The 18,632-nt window shown below is 42.5% G+C and overlaps 1 protein-coding gene across 1 annotated transcript in view; it reads left to right on the plus strand.

The window, feature by feature from the left end:
• Positions 1–18,632, plus strand: part of dntt (deoxynucleotidyltransferase, terminal) — a 268,384-nt gene that overhangs the window by 159,888 nt on the left and 89,864 nt on the right. The window contains exon 8 of the mRNA XM_060842390.1: positions 12,370–12,469. Within this exon, the coding sequence (XP_060698373.1) occupies positions 12,370–12,469 (100 nt within the window). The remainder of the gene's footprint in view (positions 1–12,369; positions 12,470–18,632) is intronic.

The raw sequence follows: 18,632 nt of genomic DNA on the forward strand, positions 1-18,632 counted from the left end.
GGAGACATCTTTCATCTACCCTGTCAACTATACAGGTGGTTTGAAAGTGACGTATTAGACTATAGTAGAGATGGCAATCCAAGAACCCAATCCATGGAATAGAGTTATTGCACCAAGGTATAAATTTAATATTACCAACATTAATTTTAATGTTCTTTAATTTTAAAATAGTTATGGAGAGGGACAAAACTAGTTCACAGATTCAAGATCTAAATTGGGGCAAGGCAAATTTTGAATGAATTAGACAGGAGCTTGCAGGAATTGATTGGAATAGTTAGTTTGCAGGCAAAGGGACCTCCGGCAAGTAGAAGGCCTTTAAAAGTGAGATAGCCAAAGTTCAAGGTCTAAATGTTCCTGTGATGGTGAAGGGCAAGGTTGACAGGAATAGAGAACCCTGGATGACAAAAGATATTGAGGCTTTGACCAGAAAAAGGAGGCATGGCTCAGGTACAAGCAGCTGGGATCAAGGGAATCCCTGGGTATTTATAGGGAATACAGGAGTTTTTGGAGAAGGAAATCAGGAGGGCAAAAAGGGAGCGTGAGATAGTCTTGGCTGAGAAGATTAGGGTTAATCCAAAAAAGTAATTTAAGTATGTTAAAGGAAAAAGAATAACTAGAGAGAGTATAGGGCCCCTCAAGGACCAAAATAGACATGTATGTGTGAAACCGCAGGTGTTTACCATGGAGAAAGACATGAAGACTAGGGAACTTGGGCAAGTTTGTGATGATGCCTTGGGGGCATTCCATATCACAGTAAAACAGGTGTTTGATGTATTAGAATGTATGAGGGTGGATAAATCCTGACCAATTATATATATGTGAACACTGCAAGAGGCTAGAGAAGAAATTACAGGGGCCCTGGCTGATATTTTTGCATCATCGTTAGTCACGGGTGAGGTCCCAGATGACTGGAGGGTAGCAAGTGTTGTGGCCTTATTCAAGAAAGGCTGCAAAGGAACACATAGGAACTACAGACCAGTCAGCCTAATATCAGTGGTGGGGAAGTTACTTGAGAAGAGTCTGAGGAATAAGATATACATGCATTTGGAAATATAGGGTTTGATTCGGAATAGTCAACATTTTGTGAGTGGGAGATCATGTCACACAAATTGCAGAGTCTTGTATGTTTAATTATGATCACCCCTCATTCTTCTAAACTGTATTCAATAAAGGCAAACAATTGGACAGCATGGCGGTGCAGTGGTTCTTTGGTGAAGTGACCAGGAAGGTTGATGAGGGCAGGGTGGTAGACTTAGTCTTTATGGATTTCACTAAGGCCTTTGGTAAGATTCCACATGGTAGGCTGCTCTGAAAGGTTAGATTGTGTGGAATCAAGGGTGAGCTGGCAAACTGGATACAAAATTGGCATGTTAGTAAGAAGTAGAAGGTACTAGTGGAAGGACACTTGTTGGATTGGAGGTGTGTGACTAGTGGAATCTCTCAGGGTCGGTGCTGGGTCCATTGCTGTTTGTTATCTACATCAATGATTTAGGTGAAAATGTACAAGGAATGATAAGTAAGTTTGCTGATGACATTAAAATAGGCAGCATCGTGGACAGTGAAGAAGGTTATTAGAAATTGCAGCAGGACCTTGATCAGCTGGGGAAGTGGGCCAGAAAATGGTAAATGGAGTATAATATAGATAGGTCTGAGGTCTTGCATTTTGGAAAGTCAAATCAAGATAGGTGAATGATAGGGCCTTAAGAAATATAGTGGAACAGCGGGATCTTGCAATTCAGGTTCACAATTCTCTGAAAGTGGAGTCACAGGTAGACGGAGCAGTAAAGAAGGCTTTTGGTGCATTGGCCTTCATCAGTCAGGGCATTGTTATAGAAGTTGGGAAGTTATGTTGCAGTTATACAGGATATTCATGAGGCTGCGCTTGGGGTATTGTGTTCAGTTTGGTCACCTTGTTATAGGAAGGATGTTACTAAACTGGAAAGAATGCAGAAGAAGTTTACAAGGATGTCGCTTGGACTCAATGGTCAAAGTTATAGGGAGGGGTTAGACAAGCTAGGAGATTTTTCTTTAGAGCATAGGAGACTGAGAAGGGACCTTATAGAGGTGGACAAGATCATGAGAGGCATGGATAGATCAAATACACTCAGTCTTTTTCCCAGGGTTGGGGAATTGAGGACAGAGGGCATCAGTTTAAAGTTGGAGGGGTAAGAATAAAAGGGAACCTGAGGGGCAACTTTTTTACAGAGAGGGTGGTACACATTTGGGATGCACTGCCAGCAGAAGTGGTTGGAGAGGATACATTAACAAGATTTAAAGGCCCTTGTCATATACATGGATATGAAAGGATTAGAAGGATATGGGCCGAATGCAGGGAAATGGACTGAATGCAGGGAAATGGGATTAGTGTGGACGGACGTTTTGGTTGAGATGGAACAGATTGGGCCAAAGGGCTGTCTGTGCTGTAGGACTCTATGACTCTATTACAAGAGATGTAAATAAATGTTTCCTGCTGCTATTTTAATAAGGCATGTTAGAAAGGATGACAATGCGGTTACTGATCAATATTTGTTTATCAAAAACATTTGTGTGCTGCGATGTTTATAAGTACAGTTATCTGAGAATGAATTGACCAAAAGTAGGGGTTGCTTCTGAGAGCTGCAGAACCACAGATGCTCAGAAAGAGCTCACACACTCCCAACCTTTGATAAATCAATCCCATTTTCTTTCACCACTATTTTTTACATGACACTTATTGAAATGTGTTTCTAATTGAATATCATGTTTCCAAAAATCACCCTGGTAGTGGATATTTTAACAAGTAGCAGTTAGAACCTGAGAATGTTTAATCACTAAAATGGGACATATAGGACACAGTGAGAATGTCTGTATGGAGTTTGTGCAGTCACACTTGAGGTTAAAATTGAACCTGGGTCCCCAATGTTGTGGAGCAGTAATGCCAACCGTTGAACCACCATGCTGCCCAATGTTATACCTTTATTCAGGAGAGTTTAGAAGAATGTGGGGTGAGATATTATTAAACTGGAAAGAATGCAGAAGAAGTTTGCAAGGATGTTGCCTGGACTCAATGGTCAAAGTTATAGGGAGGGGTATACTAATGCAAACCTGCTTGGATCAAAACGTGAACTGTAGTTGGTAATTTCTTCAGTTGGGGCTTATTTGGTTCCTTTGCTTTATGGTTCTCAGGTGGAGTTTGTAATGTTAACATGATGCTCATAAATACAAAATCTGCATGGTTACAAGTAGAAGAAACTCCAGTGACCCCCTCAGTACTCTGCCCAATGTGTTTGTCTATAGTAGAACAGAAGAATGTAAGAAATACGAGCAGGAAAAGACTGTTCAGCTCTTCATGCCTACCCTGTCATTCAGAAAGATTATGGTTGATCTCCTCCCGGCCTCAAATCCACCATGTTTATAATCTCTTTGCGGTCCTCAACTTCTCGATTGCAGAAATCCATCTACATCCTCTTTAAATACTTTAGGTGAACTAACCCCCACAACTCTTTGGTGTACAGCATATGCGGCATTCACTACACTCTGGGAGGACAAATTGATTTGCATCTCAATATCAAATGAATGTCCCCTTGTTCAGTAACTATGTCCTCTAGTTTGAGATTCCCTCACTGGAGGAAGCATCTACCTTGTCAAGCTCCTTCAGAGTCTTGTACGTTTAATTATGATCGCTCCTCATTCTTCTATACTCTACTGAATAAAGGAATAACATTTGGCAGCATGATCGCACAATGGTTGGCATTACTGCTGCACAACACTGGGGACCCAGGTTCAATTTTAACCTCAGGTGACTGCATAAACTCCATATAGACTTTCTCCTTGTGTCCATGTGGGTTTCTACTGTGTGTTCTGGTTTCCTTCCAAAGATGTGTAGGTTACATAGATAGGCCATGCTAAATTCCCCTGTAGTATCCAGGGATGTGCAAGCAAGGTGGGTTAATCATGGGAAATGTGGGGTTTAGGGAATGGGGGAGAGGTGTGTGAGATTCTCTTCAGAGGTTAATGTAGATTTGATGGGCTGAATGGTCTCCATCTGTGCTGTAGGAATTGTATGATTCTAATCTTTCATTCCAGGAATAAGCTTTGTGAACTATTGAACTGCCTTCATTGCCAATATATCTGCTTTTTTAAAGCATGGAGGCCAAATGAGTACAGTACTCCAAATGCAGGTTCACCAGCATGCTATACAGTTGTAATAAGTCTTCCTTCATTTTAAACTTCAACCATTTTGAAATAAAAGTCAAAGTTCCATTTGTCTTCTTATTTGAATTTGGATAAATTACACTCTTGCCCCCTCCTCTAGGTCATTAATAAATGTAGGAAATAATTCAGCCCCCAGACATAATCCTAGTGTCCTTCTCTAGTTACATGTTTTCAACTTGAAAAAGATGTATTAGTACTGACTCTGTCTCTGTATATGAACCAGTCTTCAATGTTTGCAAATACATTACCACCAATACTGTGAATTCTTATCTTGTTCAATAACCCTTTTATGTTGCACCTTACTGAAATCCCAATATTGCACACCTACTAGTTACCCTTTATCAATTCCACTTATTATTTCTTCAATGAACTTTAGTAAATTTGCCAAACATGATTTCCCTTTTCACAAAACCATGTTGACTCATTTTTATTTCTAAACGTCCTGCAATTTCTTCCTTAATAAAAGACTCTAACATTATCCCAATGACAGATGTTAGATTGCCTGGCCTTTAGTTTTTTGTTTTGTGTCTTTGTTCCTTCTTGAACAGGGTGTCACATTAACAGTTTTCCAATTTGCTGGAACAGTCTTAGAATCCAGTGAGTTCTTGAATATTTCAACGAAAGCCTTCATTATCTCTGCCACCACTTACTTTAAAACCCTGCCATGCAGACCAACAGGTTCTAGTGGCTTGCCTGCCTTTCATCCCATTAGATTGTCAAATATTTCTCCCTCAAAATAGAGACAGTTACAAAATATTTTTTCCCAATATAACTTTGCTTATCTATTATCTTTGGGGTGTTTACAATGTCCTCCATCATAAAAACCAATACAAAACATTGCTTGATCTACAGTCATTTCTGATATAATGCGACAATCCCGTTCTCATGTAATCTCAGAAATTTGTGCAATAACCATGCCATTTAAGCTAATGGGGAAGGAATTGTGTTATGGCTAATAAAGGTACAGAAAGTTCATGTTTTACAAATAACTATCTAAATTCTTCAATTGCATTAAAGCCAATTCATGTTGAAGAAATAGGCATAATAACAGAACCAACTATATCTGATATTTCACTGGTCAATTTCATTAACTTCACCGGTACAATGCCTAAGGATTCCACACTAATTTTAGCTACGACTCATGCTTGTTAGATACTCATACAGACTCTTGATTTTGTTTTTATATTTCTTGCCAATTTACTTTCATAATCATTTCCCTCCATTTTTAGTAGTTGTTCCTTAAAAAAGATTCCCAACCCTCCGGTCTACCACTAGTTTTCATCTCTCTGTATGCCTTAGCTTTTGATTGGATACTTGCCTTGACCACTTTTTTGGCAGCCACAGGTTGTTTATCCTTCTCATGGAGTGTTTTTTGTTTCGAATGGACTACATTTTTGCAGACCATCGTAAAATATCTGCATCTAATGCCATCCACTGCTAATCCATTGACTTTCCCATTGTCTCTTTTATAGAGCAATAGAGATTCCAAGCACAGGGAAAAAAAAACCTTCGGCCCATCACTTCCATGCTGGTTAAAAACAGTCAGCTAACTATTTTACTTCCATTTTCCAGCACTTGGCCCATATTCTTGTATGCCTTGCCAATGCAAGTGCTCATCTACATACTTCTTCTGAAACATTATGAGGTTTATTGCCTCTCACACCTTACTAACAGTGAATTCCAGATTCTTACCAGCTTCTGGGTGAAAATGTTGTAGCTCATATCTCCTCTCAATCTTCTGCCCTTTACTTTAAATCAATGCCCCTGGTCATTGATTCTGCTACCAAGGGGAAAAGATTTTTACTGTCTACTCTGTCTGTGCTCCTCAATATTTTATATATCTCAATCTCATCCACTCTCAAACTCCTCTGCTCTAAGGGAAACAATCTTAATCTCTCAGTAACTGAAACTCTGCAGCCCAGGCAACATTCTGGTAAATCTCCTCTGCACCCTCTCTGGTGAGCTATTCTTCTGATTGCCCAGATTGTTGCTGCTTAGGGTTGGCCCTGAGATGGCCAATGGAGAGCTCTTGTTCAAAACCCTGAACCATCATTGCACACACTTCATCTCCTATGGTCTCTCATAGCCACAGGGAGCTCCAACAGCTCTTGCTGCTGGCCTCCGTACAGCTGACTTTCTGTGCCTCCTGAATACCTGCATCTGTGTTGAGTTGATCATACCTTTGTCACAGAATGGATACAGGCACAGAAGAAGATCACTTAGCCTACTGTGTGTGTTCCTGCTCCCAGAGGGAGCAATTCACCTAGAGCCGTACACTCTGTTTCCATGCTGTATGACTCTTCACTGCAACTAGTCCATACCGACAATAATCCCAAAGTAAACTTGTCTCGCCTGCCTGCACCTGGCCGATATCCCTCCAAATATTTCTTATTCATGTACTTATCCAAATGTCTTTAATATGTTGCAACTGTATTCACATCTTACCACTTCCTCTGGAAGTTCATTCCACACATGAACCACTATGTGTAAAAATAAATGCCCGTTATATCTTCATAAATCTTTCTCCTCTCACCTTAAAAATATTTCCCTGAGCCTTGAAATCCCTCAAGCTGGGGAAAAGGTATCTGTCATTCACCTTACCTCTATCCCTCATTATTTTATAAGCCTCTGTAAGGTCACCTCTCAAGCTCCAATGCTCCAGTGAGAAAAGTCCCAGCCTATCCAGCCTCTCCTTATCACTGAAACCCTCCATTCCTGGCAACATTCAGGTAAATCTCTTTAAACCCTCTCCAGCTTAATAATATTCTTCCTATAACCTAGTGTCAGTTTTTCACTTCCTTCCCCTTATCCTGCATGTTCTTCATTTTCAAATATGCCTCTTCATTTCTCTTGAATACTTTGACCCTGCCTGCACCACACTCTCAGGCAGTGGCCAACATCAGAGCTGGAGATCAGAAACATGAATAGAAATTGTTGGAGAAACTCAGCAGGTTTGGTGACATCTGTGGGAGAGAAGGCAGAGTTAATATTTCAAGTCCCGTGACCTTTCCTCACTTGCTGTAAGAATAATCTATTCCTCCTGTTGTCAATTTTTGTTTGCTTTATCTCAGATCTATGCCTTTTGTTTCTCAATTATTTCAACAATAGAACCAATTTGTCCCACTTCATTCATCCAGACTCCTCATGATTTTGAACATGTCAATCAAACCTCCTCTCCAACTTTCTTCTCCAAGGAGAACAGTTATAGTTTCTCCAATCTATCTGCATAACTGACATGATTTGGAGATGCTGGTATTGGACTGGGGTGTACAAAGTTAAAAATCACACAACACCAGGTTATAGTCCAACAGGTTTAATTGGAAGCACACTAGCTTTCAGAGCAACGCTCCTTCATCAGGTGATAGTGGAGGGCTCGATTGTAACACAGAATTTATAGCAAAAATTTACAGTGTGATGTAAATTTTTGCTATAAATTCTGTTTTACAATCGAGTCCTCCATTATCACCTGATGAAGGAGCGTCGCTCCGAAAGCTAGTGCTTCCAATTAAACCTGTTGGACTATAACCTGATGTTGTGTGATTTTTAACTTTGCATAACTGAAGTTCCTTATCCCTGAAGCCATTGTCATGAATGTTATCTGCATCATCAGTAAGGCCTTCATATCATTCATAGAGTCATAGAGATTTTACAACATGGAAAAGGCCCTTTAGCCCATAATTTCCACTCTGGTCATTAAACATCCATCTATTTGAATCTCATTTTCAATCACTGGGCTGGAACCTTTTATGTTATAGCAATTTTCAGTGTTCATCTCATTAATGTAGTTCCCAGAACCGTTATATTTTATACATGTTAAACACAACTTCCTTGATTTTATAATATGTGTTGCTAATGATTAAGCCCAGGATAATGTACACTTTATTAATCGTACTCTCAATCTGTTCTACCACCTTCATTGATTTATACACATATACATCCAGGTTCCTCAGCTCCTGTACTCCCTTTAGAATTGTATATTTTGTTTCATATTGTCTCTTAGCATTGTTCCTACTAAAATGAAGAAATCACTCCACAATTCTCAGCCTCTACATTATGGACTAATAAGCAATTCATCACCACCTACTTGAAGGCATTTAGAGTTGGGCAATAAATGCGGCACAGTGGTTAGCACTGCTGCCTCACAGTGCCTGAGACCTGGGTTCAATTCCTGACTCAGGCAACTGACTGTGTGGAGTTTGCACGTTCTCCCTGTGTCTGCGTGGGTTTCTTCCGGGGGCTCCGGTTTCCTCCCACAGTCCAAAGATGTGCAGGTCAGGTGAATTGGCCATGCTAAATTGTCCGTAGTGTTAGGTAAGGGGTAAATATAGGGGTATGGGTGGGTTGCGCTTCAGCGGGTCGGTGTGGACTTGTTAGGCCGAAGGGCCTGTTTCCACACTGTAAGTAATCTAATCTAATCTAAATATTAATTTAGCTAGTGATGCCCAAATCCCATGAATGAGTGTGAAAAAACCCTCTGCCTTATCAATTGTAAACCCCTCAATTGGCTAAAGAATCTCCATCTTCACCATAATCTGTGTAGTACCTTTTGTCTTGGTGAAGGCAGATGCAAGCTATTCAATTTGTTGTCTCAGCCATGCTTTTGGCCCCATATATAAAATTTCCTTTTGAAGCCTAATCAGCGTCACTCCCTTCGTTTTTATAGAAGACTTTAAAGTGCCCTTTATGTTAACTGCCAGTTTATTTTCATATTCTCATAGATTCGTAGAGTCATAGAGATGTACAGCATGGAAACAGACCCTTCGGTCCAACTCATCCATGCCGACCAGATATCCCAACCCAATCTACTCCCAACTGCCAGCACCCGGCCCATATCCCTACAAACCCTTTCTATTCATAAACCCATCCAAATGCCTCTTAAATGTTGCAATTGTACCAACCTCCACCACTTCCTCTGACACCTCATTCCATACACGTACCACTCCCTGCATGAAAAAGTTGACCCTTAGGTCTCTTTTATATCTTTCCCCTCTCACCCTAAACCTATGCCCTCTATTCTGGACTCCCTGACCCCAGGGAAAAGACTTTGTCTATTTACCCTATCCATGCCCCTCATAATTTTGTAAACCTCTATAAGGTCACCCCTCAGCCTCTGACACTCCAGGGAAAACAGCCCCAGCCTGTTCAGCCTCTCCCTATAGCTCAAATCCTCCAACCCTGGCAACATCCTTATAGATCTTTTCTGAACCCTTTCAAGTTTCACAACATCTTTCCAATAGGAAGGAGACCAGAATTGCATGCAATATTCCAACACTGGCCTAACCAATGTCCTGTACAGCCGCAACATGATCTCCCAACTCCTGTACCAATAAAGGAAAGCATACCAAATGCCTTCTTCACTATCCTATCTAACTGCGACTCCACTTTCAAGGAGCTATGAAGCTACACTCCAAGGTCTCTTTGTTCAGCAACACTCCCTAGCACTTTACCATTAGGTGTATAAGTCCTGCTAAGGTTTGCTTTCCCAAAATTCAGCACCTCACATTTATCTGAATTAAACTCCATCTGCCACTTCTCAGCCCATTGGTCCATCTGATCGAGATCCTGTTGTAATCTAAGGTAACTCTCTTCGCTGTCCACTCCACCTCCAATTTTGGTGTCATCTACAAACTTACCAACTGTATCTCTTATGCTCGCATCCAAATCGTTCATTCTCTTTGTTTCTGTTACCTGCCTTTTCAATCTTCTTGGAATTTTGTAATCAGGCTGGCTATTGGTTGTTTTTTCCACCTGACACCTGTCCACAGTATACTTTTTCGTATTCATCTTCAGTTTTTTTTAATCTAAAGGTGTGGTTCTTTGTTCGCCCAACCTGTTCCCTCCATGGGTGTTTACATTGACTGTGCCCAAACAATCTCTTCAGCGACAGTTTTGATTCCAATTTATCCGGATCAGATTCATACAGCATTGAAATTGGCTAACACACTTACTATTGCGCCAGATTGTTCCTTGCCAATTTTTATCTTAAACCTTATTATAAAATTATCACTATTTTCAAAATGTTCCTGTACTTGATATGTGTGACAACTTGACATACCTGATTCGCAAGAGCAAAGTCCACAAATGCCTCTTCTCCCATTGGACTAGAAACTTACTGCCATTGAAAACACCTCTCAACACACACTGGGAACTTTTGACTGTTGTTTACGCTATTATCCAAGTCTATATTTAGATAGTTAAAGTCCCCCATTATAAATATTCCATATTGTGCACATCGCTGTGATTTCCTTGCTAATTTGTTCTACTTCTTTCCCATTAGTTGATAATCTAAAGACCTCACTGATCAATCTAGTTGCTCCTTTTTTGTTAAAACATAAAAGCAAATTGCTGCGGATGCTGGAATCTGAAACCAAAAGAGAAAATGCTGGAAAATCTCAGCAGGTCTGGCAGCATCTGTAAGGAGAGAAAAGAGCTGACGTTTCGAGTCTAACTGACCCTTTGTCAAAAAAAAAGCTTTTTTTTGACAAAGGGTCAGTTAGACTCGAAACGTCAGTTCTTTTCTCTCCTTACAGATGCTGCCAGACCTGCTGAGATTTTCCAGCATTTTCTCTTTTGGCTCCTTTTTTTGTTGTTGCATACTTCTGGGACCTGAGCCTGGCTGCTCTGGGAAATCTGCTGTCTCCTTTTGTTCTCTGAAGCAACAATTTCTCCATTTTTCTTTCCTTCCCCATCTTCCCTGAAAACTTTATACTCCAGGAATATTTATTGCACAATCCTGAAACTTGTTGGGATTATAGAGTCATACAGCATAGAAAGAGACCCTTCCATCCAACTCATCCACACCAACCAGACATCCCAATCCGATCTAGCCTCATTTGTCAGTATTTGGCCCGTATCCCACTAAATCCTTCCTATTCATGTACCCGTCCAGCTGCCTCTTAAATTATACCAGTCTCCACCACTACCTCTCGCAGGTCATTCCTTACATGCACCACCCTCTGTGGGAAAAGTTATTCCTCAGGTGCTTTTGTAAATCTTACCCCTCTCACTGTAAACCTATGTTGTATAGTTTTGCACTTCCCCACCCTAGAAAAAAGGCCATTAACCTTGTCAATATTCCTCATGTTTTTATAAACCGCTAAGGATTACCCCTTAGCCTCTAACACTCCAAGGGATAAATAGCCCCAGTTTATTCAGCCTTTCCTTAGAGCTCAAACCCTCCAGACCCGGCAATATTCTTGTGAATCTTTTCTGCACCCTCTCAAGTTTAACAACACCCTTTGTATAGAAGGGTGACTAGAATTTGTGTATGCAGTATTATAAAAATGGCCTCACCAATGTCATGTACAACCACAAAATGACATCCTAACTCCGATTTTCAATATTTTTTCCAATGAAGGCTTGCATACCAAATGCCTTCTTCACCACCGTGTGTCTACCTGCGACTCCACTTTCAAGGAACTACTAGATGAAAAGGCTTGAGAGTATGGAGCGTTAATGTTTATATAGATGCATTGTGTCAAAACAAACTGTTTCTTTAAAGGTGTTGAAATTTTGTAATTTAATAAATTTATCAAAAGTCAAACATACATGTTCAGAAATGCAAATTGGAATGTCTCATGACAAATTCATTCAAAGTCAGTCTAAATAATTTAATTTCAACATCGTGGAAAGATAAAGAAGCAGTTTTTTGTGATATTATTGATTTTGTTTCTCTCTTGATAATGCTTTTCATATTGGTGTCATAGTTTGAAACATCAAAGTCTCTAGCATTTTATTATATAATGATGCCACAATTGTGACATAGTTCATGGAGAAAGCAGGCAGCACAGCTTGCTAATCTTCAGTGTATCATTGATATTGCTTATGCTTTATGAGACAACAGAATCAGATTCATCACAAGTAATATTACTCACATCAGTTTCTCACATCAGTTGAAACATCTGAACTATGCCCTTTAGGATGAAAGGTAGAACACTTCCTTTTAGTTTTAAGATAAGAGCTGTGTTTCATCGTTGTTTCAACTTGCAGTTATCGATACACACAAAGTCATTATTGAGCACAAAAACTCCAGGATCCAAATAGTGAACTCAATGTTTCTCCATTTGTTGTTTTTGGAGAAGAATGTAAGACTATTTCATTCACAAAGATTGTATGAGTTAAAATTATATAACTGAATTACTTGCAGCTCTTTCTTTTGACCTTTTTGTATTACAGAGGTAAAGAGATTGGCCATGATGTGGACTTTTTGATAAGCTGCGCAGAAAACTTGGATGAAAACTTTCTTTGTAAGATAATCAATAAGCTGGACATTCAGGTAGATATCAACGCTGCTAAATTACAGTGACTTAGCAATAAGCAACTTAATTTATGTTGTCCTCTGTATGTCATTTATTTTATGCTAATAGCAACATCTAACGGAAAAACTAGAACCGCCACAAGTTAAAAATTAGCCAAAAATCAGCCAATGCGTTAGGAACATTTGCTCAGTAGATTCAAGACAGAGCAGATTTATAATTGCAATTATATGAAGAATAAAAGTTAATTAGTTTTGAGATTCAACCTTGGAATCTAATTAGAAAAGGGAAGAATTATATTAGCTCTGATTTTAACTCCAGGCTGGTTCTGGGTCAGTGGTGAGTAACATGACTTCAATAAAGATTTTACCTTCTGGTACAGAAAACAGACTTGAGCATTTTATCTCCTAGGCTTTGTTAGAATTCTATGTGCAGTTTCCCCACTCAATTCACAGGGAAATAAGTTGAATATCATCATGGCACAGTCAAAGGTTTAATAAATGTGAAAAGATCTTGGGCCACAACATCATTACACAATGTGGACATCAACATTGCACCAGCTTTGCTGAAACTACTGAGGACATGCCTTACAGATGTAGTAGGATTAGTAAAGATACTTCGCAAGGTAAGCGTGGTAAGTGCAATCTAATGCTGTGTCAAAGTGTGTTGGTATAGAGGAAGCATTGTGATTGACTGGGAAATCCCAGTGCCTTCATCCTGTTAAGTCAGGGTCAGGGAGACTTTCAGACTACCTTCCCACACAGTGGTACACCACCTTAAGTGCTTTGTTTAACTAGTGATGGTAGAGGACTCATTGTCCAAGGAGGGCTAGCCAACAAACCCTGTTTAGTTATCTTGTGGCCTTTTAGGGTCACGTGTTTGCCTGTGGGATCTGACATCTGAAAGGGGAAGTCCATGGGATGCCACTCTCTTTGTCCTTAATGTTGACACCCTTCTGTCCCCACTGGCACAGCCACCACCTTGCAATACCTGTCCTGCCCACATTCACTTCAATCTCATTACTGATCCTTTGCATTGGAAATACGAAATAATAAAATATCAACAGTTGCCCACACTCATGGTCTGCACAACAGCCAGTATCTCCTTAAACATAGAAATGGGAGCAAGGGGAGGCCATTTGGCCCTTCCACCCTGCTCTGCAATTCAATATGGTCATGGTTAATCGCCCAACTCAGTACCCTGTTCCTGCTTTCTCCCCATACCTTTTAAATCCATTTAATCTTTAATGTAGTAAAATGAAGGAATGGGTGAATGTACCCTGATCAGTTTGTAGTAACCCTTTTTAACTTAAGTTTGTTGCACAGTGAGATAGGGAGCAAGAGTCAGGGGAAGGTCCAACACAACTTTATTGAACATTTTATCAAGATAAAACAATATTTATCAGACTGTACTGTTGTACTTTAATTAAATGCTACCAAACTCTATCAATCACTTCATGGGACTCCTCAAGAAACAGTCTTAAATCTCTAAGTAAACAGTCTCAAATCTGCATTAGCTATCTAATTCTGACATACATTTCCAAGGATTTACTATACCCTATCCATAGGTGCCTACGACTGTATTTGAGCTGTTTGTCTAACAGGACTGCGAATACTCATTCAATAATGCTGGGACAAGGTTGAGCGATGTTTCAGGATCTGCAGTTGCTGATTTAGACCTCCCCTCTCCTCAAGGGCTGGTTGTGGTCTCAACATGTTGGTCTCTCCATTGAAGAAGGTGCAAAAAACAAAAGCTGCCCCTTTATCCTCTCAAAGAAACTATGGCCCATGTCCAATACTAGCATTGAGTGGGGCAGCTAGACCCAATGAGATAACTACTTTAATATTTGGAGGTTGCAGAACATGGTTATGATCCTTCAACTGTTGAGTACTGTCCTTGCCACACTATTCCTCTGGCTTTCCTACTGAGCTGGGTGCCACCAGGTCTGTGTAGCATTCTTCTAACAGCACAGGTTGACTGGATATGAAAATACAGCTTGTTCTGAAACAATGTGGCTTTTAGCTCCTGGTCAGGCTGATCGGGCCTGCCTGGTTTCCATGGGATTTGATTGTCCAAGGCTTAGCTGCATGAACACTCTGTTCCAACTCTGCAGCTTGCAAAAAGTTCAAACTTGGCTTCCACATTTTGAGTTATTTTATCCATGCTCACGACACGGTATCAATATTTCTTTAACAATCCTGGAGATCATGGGTCACCTGACCATAGTAAGAACTTTAGATATTTTCCTACCAGCCTGTCTAAACATGTAAGTACACACGTCCAGAGCAGGTAGAACTTCAATCTGAGACTCCTAGCTCAAAGATCGAGACATTACCACAACACCACAAGAGCAATGCCCTAACAACTAACCTTAATCATATCTAATGAGCAGCAGGTCATACTGAGTGGAGATTTTCACCTTGTCAGGGCCTGAATTCAATGGGAGAACTGATGTTACTGTCCAGGTGAATATTTGTTACCTTGGATTGTCCTGGGCTACCCCTGGAAAGAGAATGTGGGGCGCCCACTGGATATTCACTGGTTTAAGGCTACAATCACCAGCCCTATTATCTTCTCTGATCACTTAATGACAGATTCCACACAAATCTGGGGCTAAATTCATTAACTCTGAAAACGTGTCAGGAGCACAACGAGAAGTTCACCTTAAAATGATGTTAGCGATGAAGGAGGTAAACCAGTTTTGTGTAGTATTCTGCTGATTTGAATGATTTCAGTGTCTAGTCAATGTAAACCATACTGTTGAATGTATCATCTGTGGCCTGTGAAATTGGTGAACGTGACATTATCCACTTTACCAATGGTCAGGCATCAGTCGGACACAAATGATGTGGAAATTTACCCTGCACAGCTGAGCTGGACCTCCTCTGGTGCCTTGATGATAACTGCAAGCCACATACCGTCCTGACTTTGAGATATATTGCCATTCCTTTAGTATTGCTGGGTCAAATTCCCGGAACTCTCACCACTCGTAGTTTTACTTGCACCAAGTGGACTATAATGGTTCAAAGGGGCAGCTCACCATCACTTTCTCAACTCAGGGTCGATAATAAATCCTGGTCCAATCAGCGAGGCCCATCCATTGAAGGAATAAAAAGTAACAGGTGATGTCTCTTTATAACAGCCTGACAAGAGCCAATAATAAAAAGCTTAAAGCAGTGGTGAATTTACAGCCATGTCTTAGCTGCAATACATTGGAGTAGAATGGAGAGATAGAATAGACTAACAGTAATAGTGAGGGTAGGCAACGGGGAGTCGGAACCGTGTTGCAATGGAAATGTGTCTGATGGGTGTTGTTTATCGCCAGTCATCTTGAATGTGTCTGCAGAAGCATCTGTGCGGAGAGGAGGGCCACGTGTACATGGCCTGCCCAAGACGAGGGGCCGCCACCTACGCATAGATGGCCGGAGGTGGCAATGCGAGCCATGGACTGCAAAAGGCCAACAAGGTACCACAAACCGGCAGGGGAACAGTGTCTGAGGGCACCCAGAAGGATGGAGTGGAGCAGACGGCAGCCAACAGGGAGGTGCAGCAGCCAATCCAAGCTCCCACAGGACAGACGGAGGAAATGGAGGAGGAGCAAACCGAGGAGGCAGAGGAGTGGATTCCTGTAAAAACCAGGAAGAGGAAACCTCGCCAGGCCCCCAAAGCCACCCAGCAAAGGGAGAAACGACACCTGCATGAGGAGGATACAGGCAGCTCTTCAGATGGTGAGGACGGGTGTAAGGAGGGTCATCACCAGAGGAAGAGACAGAGTGCTGCGGGGAGAAAGGAGGGCAGCATCCGCCAAACAGGAAACGATGAACCCTCTGAGGGAGCTGGTAAAGACGACCCCCCCCACCCGGTGAGAACCAGGAGGTACCCATCGCCCCACAGCTCCAGGTAACTAGGAGCAGCGATCCTCGGACAGCCTCGCTGTCAGACAGAGTACAGGACTGTGTGAACCCTGGTCCCGACCCAAAGAAACCAGAGCGGGGAAATGCCTGCAGCGTGGAGCCAGACAGCGACCTCAGCCCTGCGAATGTCCAGGTTAAGGAGGTGGTGGGCAGGCACCTCCTCGTCGCTGATGTCATGTACAAAAACGCTCCGCTGAGACTGATTAATGTGTACACTCCAATGATGAGAGTGAACAGTTGGCTGTCCTGCAGCAGCTTCCACTGTTGCTGGCTACGTTCAGACCAGTCATTCTGGCCGGAGACTTCAACTGTATCATTGATGCAGATGGACGATCCGGCGGGGGGGACAGTAAACTGGACGCCACGTTCAGAGCCCTGATGGAAATGGTAAAAGATGCCAAGCTGTACGATGTCTTCAGCACCCCTGCAGACGGAGCGCAGCGTAGATACACCTGGTCATGGGCAGACGGGTCTATCCGCTCAAGGAAAGATTGCTTGTTTGTGTCCTAAACGTTCTTGGTCAGATCCACTGACATCAAGTCAGTGTTCTTTTCTGACCACTGCCTACTGCTGGCCGATTGGTAAGGGAACATGGAAGCTGAACACCAAGCTGTTGACCCCAGGAAACATTGAGGAGCTCAAGAGGGACTACGCAGGTTGGAGAACTGTGAAGCCCCTGTTTGAGTCCCCAGTGGACTAGTGGGAAACAGTAAAAAGGAACATCAAGATGTTTTTCATCCTCAAAGGTGTTCAGGAGGTGAATGAGAGGCGGGGAAAACTGTCCCAACTCAAGGAAAGTATGCAGAACCTGCTCCTGCTGTAGACGATGGGGGTTGATGTCACAGAGGACCTCCAGGAGGTGAAGGGCCAGCAAGCCTTGACCTTTGCCTCGGAGGCCTCCAAGATAATCTTCTGGTCCAGGGTCCACTCCATGGAGCAGTTCGAGACGTGCTCACATTTCTTCTTCCAAAAGGCGCACAAAGAGAGTTCCGTGCTCAGCAGCCTGAAGGAAGAAGATGGCTCGGTAACATCATCTCAGGCTGACGTCATGAGGATCAGCAAATCCTTCTATGACAGTCTGTATGACTCGAAGCCAACCGACAGCGCGGCCTCCCAGTTGTTCCTGTCCTCTATCACGGAAGTCTTAGACAACAGAACACGGGAGAGTCTGGACCAGCCACTATCTCTGGACGAGCTGACCAAGGCCCTCGAGTCCTTCGAAAAGAATAAAACTCCCAGAAGCGATGGCTTACCGGTCAAGCTCTATTCTGCTCTGTGGGACTTGATTGGCCAGGGCCTGCTGGAGGTGTATGTCAGTATGCTTTGGGCAGGTACCATGAGTGAATCCATGAGGAAAGGCATCATCACCCTCATCTACAAGCAGAAGGGGGAGAGGGAGGAACTCAGAAATTGGAGACCAATCTCACTATTGAATGCAGATTCGAAAATCTTGTCAAAGGTCATCGCCAACCGGGTCAGGTCTGCTCTGGGGTCGGTGATTCACCCTGACCAAACCTGTGCTGTACCGGGCAGGAAGATCGCTGAGGGTCTCGCACTCCTCAGGGATACGATCACCTACATGCAGGACAGGGGGCTGGACACCTGCCTCATCAGCCCACGACCAGGAGAAAACCTTTGAAAGGATATCACATACGTATACGAGAGATGTTCTCTCCCAAATGGGCTTTGGGGAGGGAATCTGCAATTGGATCAGACTGCTCTACACCAACATTGTCAGTGCAGTCTCAATCAATGGGTGGGAATCAGAGTGCTTCCCAGTCAGATCTGGAGTCAGGCAGGGCTGCCCTCTCTCTCCTGCCTTGTTTATGTTCTGCATAGAGCCATTTGCCGAGTCTATCAGGAAGGATGTGAGCCTGAGAGAGGTGACTATTCCTGGCAGCAGGAGCCTGCAAGTTAAGGCCTCCCTGTACATGGATGATGCCGCTGTTTTCTGCTCGGATTCGCTGTCCGTGCACAGACTCATGTGCATATGTGACCAGTTTGAATGGGCCTCGGGAGCCAAGGTCAACCGAGGCAAGAGCGAGGCCATGCTCTTCAGGAACTGGGCCGACCAATCCTCCATCCCCTTCACTGTCAGGACTGACCACCTGAAGGTGCTGGGTATTTGGTTCGGAGAGGCTGAGGCGTGCGCCAAGTCTTGGGGGGAGCGTATCAAGAAAGTGAGGCAAAAACTGGGCAGATGGAAGCTACAGTCGCTGTCTATCACGGGAAAAAACCTGGTCATCAGGTGTGAGGCATTGTCAGTGTT

Source organism: Hemiscyllium ocellatum, chromosome 22 (assembly GCF_020745735.1).
Source record: "Hemiscyllium ocellatum isolate sHemOce1 chromosome 22, sHemOce1.pat.X.cur, whole genome shotgun sequence".
NCBI lineage: Eukaryota > Metazoa > Chordata > Chondrichthyes > Orectolobiformes > Hemiscylliidae > Hemiscyllium > Hemiscyllium ocellatum.